At 50.1% G+C, this 8,829-nt stretch overlaps 1 protein-coding gene across 1 annotated transcript in view; it reads left to right on the top strand.

Moving 5' to 3' along the window:
* Window positions 1–8,378, top strand: part of SDC2 (syndecan 2) — a 99,920-nt gene extending 91,542 nt beyond the window's left edge. The window contains exons 3-5 of the mRNA XM_056124941.1: window positions 1,940–2,073; window positions 4,412–4,547; window positions 6,073–8,378. Coding sequence (XP_055980916.1) covers window positions 1,940–2,073; window positions 4,412–4,547; window positions 6,073–6,236 — 434 coding nt within the window. The 3' untranslated portion in view covers window positions 6,237–8,378. The remainder of the gene's footprint in view (window positions 1–1,939; window positions 2,074–4,411; window positions 4,548–6,072) is intronic.
* The last annotated feature ends 451 nt before the right edge of the window (window positions 8,379–8,829 follow it).

Genomic DNA, 8,829 nt, shown 5'->3' on the forward strand with positions numbered 1-8,829 from the left:
CTGCGCACAGCAGGGAGGGCACTTGCCTTGCACGTGGCTGACCCAGCTTTGATTCTGGCACTGCACCGGGTCTCAGAAGCCCAGCAGGAGCCATTTCTGAGTGCAGAGCCTGGCAGAAGCTTGAGCATCACTCACTGTACCCACCCCCCAGGAGAATGAAATCCAGCACATACTTAGGGACCTATTGATGATGGAACGGGTCTTCTCTGACTTTTTTTCCAGTTTTTTTTTCAGCCACACCCAGTGGTGCCAGAGGGTGGTGACCTGTCCCTTACAGATAGACTCTGTCCCCAGGGGCCCAGACCCTCTGTCCCCAGGGGACCCATCTGTACACCCTCCAGGAGCTTGCCCAGGTGGGGCATCCAGTCCGAGGGCCTGGGGGCATCACACTTCAATAGCTGTTGAAACAGACTTCTCCTTATGGGGATAAATGCAGTGAGGACAGGTGAGAGGGGAAGAAGCCACTTGGGAAAGTGGGTCTGCTGTGGAGAGAGGACCTTGGTGCTGAGGTCGGGTGGCAGAGAAGGAAGCAACGATGCCCTGGCAGGTCAGGGGCCATGGCTAGAGCGGAGGGGACCACGTGGAAATGCTGTTTTGGGACGCTGGGCAGGCCAAGGGCTGAGCTGAATCGTAGACCTGGGAGTACCGCTGTGATGCTATTAGGCAGGGGGAGGGTGGGGGTCTCTTCTGTCAACACCAAGCAGGGGCCGCTTAGGAAGCACAAAGAGAGGTTCCAGGAAAGTTCACAGAGGCGTGGAGGAAGTCCGAGGGTGGAGAGAGAACGGGAAGGTGACATCAGGGCCAGAGAGATAGCACAGCAGGACAGGGCTTGCCTTGCCTGATCCCTGGCACCCCATAGGGTTCCCCGAGCAACACCAGAAGTGATCCCTGAGTGCAGAGCCACGAGTAAGCCTACAGCATCACCAGGAACGTGGGGAGAAGTCGGGTTTGGAGGGTGGTCATGGGTCTCCTTCGGTCAGTTCCGGGTATGTGGTGTCTTCGTCCATTCAGGGGAAAGGGCGGGCTGAATTTCAGAGGAAGGTGCAGGACCAGGAGCTAACCCAGGCACCATCTGTGTGACAGGCCTGGAGCTCTGTGACACAGGACGGGAGACAGGAGAGAGCTGAGGTGACCTTTGACATCTTGTGTCCAGGTAGACAAGAAAGAACCAGCAGGGGAGACTCCAGGGGCCCAAAAGGTGAGAGGAGCCCGGAAACCAGCGTCTTAGGAGCCCAGAAATAGGGTGTCCAGAAGGAGATGATGGCTGGCAAGTGTCCGGCGGGGCTCGGACACTGTTCGATGAGGGCCGGTTTGGAAAGGGCCAGCGGTTATAGCAACGTGAGGTCACTGGTGACCGATGGTGCGATGAGACGGAGAATCCAGACAGAGGGGGATGAGCAGGGAGGGGAGTTGATGGCGGAGGAGCTGGCATGTACTTGAGACACGATTAGAACCTGGGAAACGGCAGATGGACCGGAAGGGCAGCAGCTTCCACCAGGCCAGGGGTCAGCTGTGGAGAAGGTTTTCTTCCTGGTCGGTGTTTCGTTGTTGTTGTTGTTTGTTTTGTTTGGGGGACCATACCTGGTGATGCACTCAGGGATGACTCCCGGCAGTGCTCTGGGGACCAGAGAGGATGCTGGGGATCGAACCCAGGTCAGCCACATGCAAGGCAAACATCCTCCCGGCTGTGCTATTGCTCCGCACCCCCTTTGTGGTTCTGATGCTGGAAAATGCCACGTATTTCAGCACAGAACAGAAGACGTCCCCTCGAGAGGGAGAGACTGAATAGGCAAATGGTGAGAATGGAAGGTCGCTTGGCAAGTGTTCTGGAGACGGTTCGAGAACAGTGTCCAACTTGAGAAGCGGCAGGGGTGCTGCTGTGAAGCCGCCCTCGAGCAGAGCCGGGAAGCTGTAAAGCCTGTCTGTGTTCTCTCCCCAGGAGCCGAGGAGGACATGGAGACCCCAGAGCAGACGACGTCGCGGCCCCTCCCCAAGATGCCCATCCCCAGTGCCACGGCCAGGGTGGAGGGCATCCCGCCCAAGACGCAGAGCAAGGCGCCTGCGCAGACAGAGGTGTGCCTGGCGGGTGGTCCCCGCTCTGTTCCCCTCCAGCCCTGCCCCCAGTCAAGCGGGCTCCCTCCCTCCCCATCCCCCACCCTGAGAGAGAACCTCGTCACAGCTGGCGATGTGTGGACACATCTGGGGGCAGAAGCAATCATACAGCACGGGGCGGGGGGGGGGGGCGCTGACCTTGCATGAGGCCCATCCAGGTTGGATCCCCAGCATCCCATATGGTGCCCTGAGCCCACCCGCAGTGATCCCTGAGCACAGAGCCAGGAGGAACCCGTGAGCACTGCCAGGTGTGGCCCCCGAAATCAAAACAAAGAGGCAAAAGACATCATTTATATCCAGGCTCACAGGTGTTCTGGCACATTCTCTGAGTTCTGACAGGTGGTGGCTAGCATATGCATCCAGCCCTATGAGTACCGAGAGAGGTCTCAGCTCCTGAGGCCCTTCTGGACGGCCCTCTGTCCTCACGAACACTCCCTGGTTTCATTCCATGGCTTTGCCTTTTCTGGAATGTCCTGGGTAGAAATCATCCAGGTGTCACCTTGGCAGACGGACTCTTGTCACTGCAGAGTATGCTTTTGAGACTTCTTTTTTTTTTTTTCTTTTTGGGTCTACCTGGCAGTGCCCAGGGGTTACTCCTGGCTCTGCACTCAGGCATTACTTCTGGTGGCGCTTGGGGGATCCTATGGGATGCCAGGGATCGAACCCGGGTTGGCTGTGTGCAAGGCAAATGCCCTCCCCAGTGTACTGTCGCTCCAGTCCCCTTTTGAGACTTCTTGATATGGCCAGTGGCTTTCTTGACCTCTGGTTGGCACTCAGACCTAATTTCTGTAATATATATATATATATATATATATATATATATATATGGTAAAAGGTAAAGGCCCTCCTGTTGATCGTCGATTTGCTTGAGCGGGCCCAGTAACGTCTCCATTGGAGACTTTGTTGTTACTGTGTCTGGCATATCGAATACATCACGGGGAGCTTGCCAGGCTCTGCCGTGCGGGTGAGATCCTCTCGGTAGCTTGCCGGGCTCTCCGAGAGGGGCGGAGGAATCGAACTCGGGTCGGCCATGTTGGCTGCGTGCAAGGCAAACGCCCTACCGCTGTGCTATCGCTCCAGCCCTACCACGAGGAGTGGATGGAGAGAAGAGCCCAGAAACCTCAACAGGGAACACCCACATACACAGCCTCTCTGATAAAGGATTCAGAGATGAAATGGTGAGGGAGCTCAAAGAGTAGAACCGACGGTCCATAAAATACAGGAAGAAATGAGAGCAGAAATAAGAAAGCTCCGAACAGAAGTGTCACTAATAAAGAATTCGGTGGAAGAAATTAAAAACTCAGTGGCCTCAACAGTAGAATGACAACAGCCTAACACAGCCTGTCAGTGAGGCTTGGGCACATGCTTCAGGGGTGCTCTGGGGGCTGTCAGAGCTGGAATGCTGCTTAAAGCCACAGGCTGCTGCCCCTTTTCGTGAAAAATAAAATGCTACTTGAGGGCTGGAGCGATAGCACAAGTGGAAAGGGTGTTTGCCTAGCACGCAGCTGACCCGGGTTCGATTCCCAGCATCCCATATGGTCCCCTGAGCACTGCCAGGGGTAATTCCTGAGTGCAGAGCCAGGAATAACCCCTGCGCATTGCCGGATGTGACCCAAAAAGCAAAAATAATAATAAAATATAATGCTGTCAAGCTGAGGCCTTATAGGATGATGGGAAAGTCTGTTGCAGTGGCAAGAGGCAGAAACACCCGTGTCTCCCATCCCTCCCTGCCCTCTGCCATCTGCCCTGTCCCCCCCGCCCCCCACATGTTAGTAGTGATGAAAGTGATTGCAGCGGGCATGGGGAGGCAGCCCTTTTGCCCTCTTCAAGTTGGAGGGTCTTTACAGGAGTCAAGGGACCAGTTTCTGTTGGATGGATGGGGATGCCCCTGGCCAGGAAGTGGGGATGGACGAAACTCTTGAGGCTTGGAGACAAGCAGATAGAACGCACACAGGCTCCTGGCATGGCGTTGGCCCTGGAAGGGCCGGAACGGGAATGCAAGGCTCAGGTGTTGGTGGTGGGAGATGCAGGACAGAGCGCTCGGCCCACTTACGCACTGTGACGGTTGCAAGAGGTGCTGGGCCTCTGGGATACTGCAGTGCTTGGCCACTTTTCCCAAGGGACCCTTCTGGAGCCAGCCACCACTGTAGACCTCACACCACTGTAGACCTCACAGTGATTTCCCCCTGGTTCCCCAGAGTTTCTCTTGGGAGAACGCAGAGTCTGGGCCCAGATCTTTCCTCTTTCCAGAACACCTTTTTCTGATCTCTTTCTGTCCCCCCCCTTCTGTCCCCTCCAGTCCCCCGAGAAAGTGAACAAGGAGATCGCTCCCCCTTCAGAGTCAGAGAGAAAGACGGACACAGCTGAGGAGGACACGAATGTGTACACGGAGAAGCACTCGGACAATCTGTTCAAACGGACAGAAGTGCTGGCAGGTGAGAGGCGGCAGTGGTCAGGTGGGGTGTCTGGGCTTCCACAGGGAGACGTGTCACTTCTCCTCCTTCTCACCTGAGAGGCGAGATGCTGAGACAAATGTCTGCCATTTCCACCAGCACTTCGTGACTGGCCAACCAGGGCTGGGAAGGAGCTGGTAAAAAGAGTTAAAAACCATCAGCAAAAAGATGTTGGGGCAGGGCTGGGGAGAGAGAGAGAGAGAGAGAGACAGAGAGAGAGAGAGACAGAGACAGAGAGAGACAGAGACAGAGAGACAGAGATGGAGACAGAGAGACAGAGACAGACTGAGACTCTGTCTGCTTTGCTCAGTCCTGATTTCAAAATAAACTTCAGATCTTGGGGGAAAGGGGTTGACTCGGAAATGCCCTTGGCCCTGAAGTTGTGGGCTCTGAGTGTCTAGCTTGTCGATGAAAGTATTAACATTGGATTTGAAAAGGAGGAAGATTTTCCAGGTTAAAGGGGACCAGAGCAACAGGGCAGTGAGGAGGGCCTTAGCACACAACTGGCCTAGGTTCGACCCCCAGTACCCTGTAGATTCCCCAGAACCCTGAGCTCAGAGACAGGAATAATGCCTGAGCAATGCTGGGTGTGTGACCCAAAAAAGCCTAAAATAAATAAATAAATGAATGTAGCCTGCCCACACGGCAGAGTCTGGCAAACTCCCCGTGGCGTCCCCAATATGCCAAATACCAGTAACAATGATGGGTCTCATTCTCCTAAAGAGCCTTGGATATAATCTCAGGGCTAGGATGAAGGAGACGTTACTGGGGTCTGCTCGAGGCAATCGACGAATAACAGGATGATTTGTGATTGTGATTGTGAAATAAATAAATGAATAAATAAAAGAAAGTTGGCAGGCTCTTCGTATTTATGCTTGTGACGTTTCAGTCAGTGGTCTCATCTGTTTTGAGTTGTCATCGAGAAGGTGCTGAGAAGATTAGACCAAGAATGATAAGCACTAGAAAGATGGTCAAGAGGTCTTTCAAAGCATGGAATTAGTTGCGGTCGCAGATTTTTCTTAGTGAGGATTTGGTGGATATTTTACCGCTGGTCAAAGAAAGCATTGTGCCTTCTTGAATTTGCAAAATTGCCTGGTGCTTCATTGAATCCAGTTCTCAAAATTATCAAGTGCTTTTTTTTTTAAAAAAAAAAAAAAACAAAACCAAAAACCTCCCAGCCTTGGTGAAAATTTTGGTTTTCACCAAAAGGCAAAATGAGGAGGGTACGGGGCGGCGGGAGGGTACTCCCTCGGAGCGGATGGTTCAGGCACTTTGGTGCTGGGCGTGTTGTTATTCACAGAAAAGAAAGATGCTCAATCCCTGAACTTCCTTAATATTGTAAACCAAAGCTAACCCAGTCACCAGTATTAATTCTGGTGGGCAAATGAGGCGGGTCTTGTACAGTAAGCCTTTTCTAAGAGTCTAACTAGACTGGGTTTGGCAGAGCTAATTTCTGCAGTTCCTCGACTCTCTTCTAAACATGATGTCCCTTCTGGTGTGTTCACAGCTGTCATCGCGGGCGGGGTGATTGGCTTTCTCTTTGCGATTTTCCTCATCCTGCTGTTGGTCTACCGCATGCGAAAGAAGGATGAAGGCAGTTACGACCTTGGCGAACGCAAACCATCCAGCACTGCTTATCAGAAGGCCCCCACGAAGGAGTTTTATGCGTGAGACTCCCACTTCGTGTCTCTATTTCTGAGATCACTGAACTTTTAAGAAATAAAGCTTTTGCATAGAATAACGAAGATCTTTGGGTTTTTTTGTTGTTGTTGTTGTTTTCGTTGTCATTAACACGCCACTTGGGCGCTTTAATGAGAAGATCCCGATGTATTTAAGACTTTCCATGTATTTCTTTAGAACAACATAAGATTTCAAGGTAACATCTGCAGTGTTCTGTGAATAGCAGTGGCAAAATATTATGTTAAGACTCGATGCTCATGGAATTGGTTGATGCTTTTACTGTGCAAGTGTAGAAACCATTTGTCTTTGCTGGCTAGAGCTGGAAGTTTTGTCTATGACTGACTTGACCGATTGGTCTGACTCTGTTCATTTTCCCATTGTTCCTCTCTTCTCTGCTAATTCCCACCCTCCTCCCCCTGCTTAAAAACAAAACTCTATACCTTCCATAGTTGTTATGGTGCAATTTTGTCTTTGGAGCATTCAGAGAATGGTAATTTCGTGTACATGTGATTTTCCAAGATGTAAACTCTAACCTCCACTTTGTATAAACGTCTCTGTTTTAGACTATCCATTTTACACTCGCTTTTCTTTGCCATTACGTGTGGCTTCAGGCAGGTTTGCAACAGCAAATTGATGTGTAAAATTGGATTATGCCTACAAAACTGTTCAGTCATATCTATCTGGTCAGATCCTGTTCCAGGAGGATGGGATGGAGTCCCTGACGAGAGCCTCAGCAAACCCAAAGATGCTCACAGTATTTTGAGAAGTTGCTGCAAATGCCTTGGGCCACTGTATTTGTTCATTTCTTGCAGTTTGACAGGGGTTGGAGGGTGGGGGAGAGTCAGCTTTTGCTTTTTAAAAAAATGCATTTAAGTTGTAAACGTCCTTTTAAGCCTTTGAAGTGCCTATGATTCCTATGTGATTCGTCGCAGACTGGTGTTAATGAGTATATATAAGGGTTTCAAAGAAGTTGGTATTTTATAAGCACAGACAATTCTAATAGTAACTTTTGTAGTCCTGCGAATAGACATGACTTGTAATTTGGGATTATACAAACTACTGAATAAATCATGTGGCCTCCTATCGAAAATGTCACTGTTCTAGATTTTGTGTATTTTCGACCAGCTGTCCCTTTCCCAAGGACCGCCCGCTGGGGTTGGATCTCTGAGCATTCGCTCAGTGCTCCTAGATGAACACCAAAGACAGTCCTGCTGATGAGCAGATTCGCTTCTGAACTAGCCAGAGGAAATGTGAATGTATTGTTCTGTGTGTGAGTGGAGGGATGGGCAGACTGCCAAGAGACCGGGACATTCGCAAGCTTGCCAGGCTGGCGGGTGTCAGTATGGAGAGGGATGCTTGCTGTGGCAAAGAACTTTTAGTTCTATCAATCCCAAAGCGCAGAGGGGTCCTGTCCTGGCGTGGGTATCTAAGGGTTAGTCCTAGAGACCGTTGGACCTTGGAACGCTTGCTCCCGATCACCCCTTGAAGCTTAACCGCAGACCTAGCTAATCACTCGAAGACCCTTGTCTGCATGCCAAGGGGGGCATGGGCCAAACTGACTGGCTCCCTGCCTGAGATTGAACTTGCTAGAAAGGATGGAAGAATGAAGGTCCTTCGATCCTTCCTTCTAGCCGAACATTTCCTTTTTCTATTTGGCCATCCATTTTATTTCCAACCATGAGCCGCCTGACTTAAATAGGAAGAAGATAGCCAAAAAAAAAAATGATCAATCTTCTCCATGGATGCTTTCTTTAGAGTCTTCCCTGGAATGGCCATAGAACCCAATCAAAACAAAACTTTTTAGCAACTCTTGGATCTGTGTTTACTTAAATTCTTAATGGCCTTAATTCCTGGCCCATCACTTACAGAATCAATCTGCTTTGAGGGACTGAAAAAGAAAGAATAGCAGTTCCCAGCACCCCCTGCTTCTACAGCTATCGAGGCTAAGAATACAGTGGGGGTTGGGGACTGGGGGTTCCAACGGCAAAGCAGACTCAGTTCAGTGTGGAGAGTAACAACTGCTGGGGAAATTGGTGCCAGGAAAAGAACATTTCTGGCAAATATTTTGTCACTGCTGTAAAGCAAAATATTTGTTGAAGTGCCAAAATAAAGTCTGTCGTGCTGAAAGTAAAACATCATTGTATAGACTGGCATTGAGTTTTCTTCGACGGTATGTTTTCTGCTTAGTTTTGAAATTCCTTTCCTTTGAAGATGCAGTAAACAGTGCTTCTTTTTTTAAAAAAAAAAAGTGTTCAGGACAGTCTTGAGTAAAATGTAAATATTAAAATATTAAAGCCGATGTGAAAAGTTCCTGTTTCCTTAACCACCTGTAAATGATTTTCCATGTGTGAACCTGGCTTTATGTCGAGAAATTTGCACTCTTTGGAGGGGCAGCCTGTGAGGGGAATGGACTGGGGGTGGGGGGGTTGTCTAGTGTTTTTTTTTTTGTAAGTTTTGGCTGCAGAGCAGTAAGTGGTACCTGAGCTGCAGAATTAAGACCAGGTTCACTGAGTTGAGTTTAAGTTGGGTTTTGGTTGACAACATTACAGAAATTGCTTTCTATATGTGGTGTCAGCTAAAATAA

Source organism: Sorex fumeus, unplaced genomic scaffold (assembly GCF_029834395.1).
Source record: "Sorex fumeus unplaced genomic scaffold, SorFum_2.1 ptg000053l, whole genome shotgun sequence".
Lineage (NCBI taxonomy): Eukaryota > Metazoa > Chordata > Mammalia > Eulipotyphla > Soricidae > Sorex > Sorex fumeus.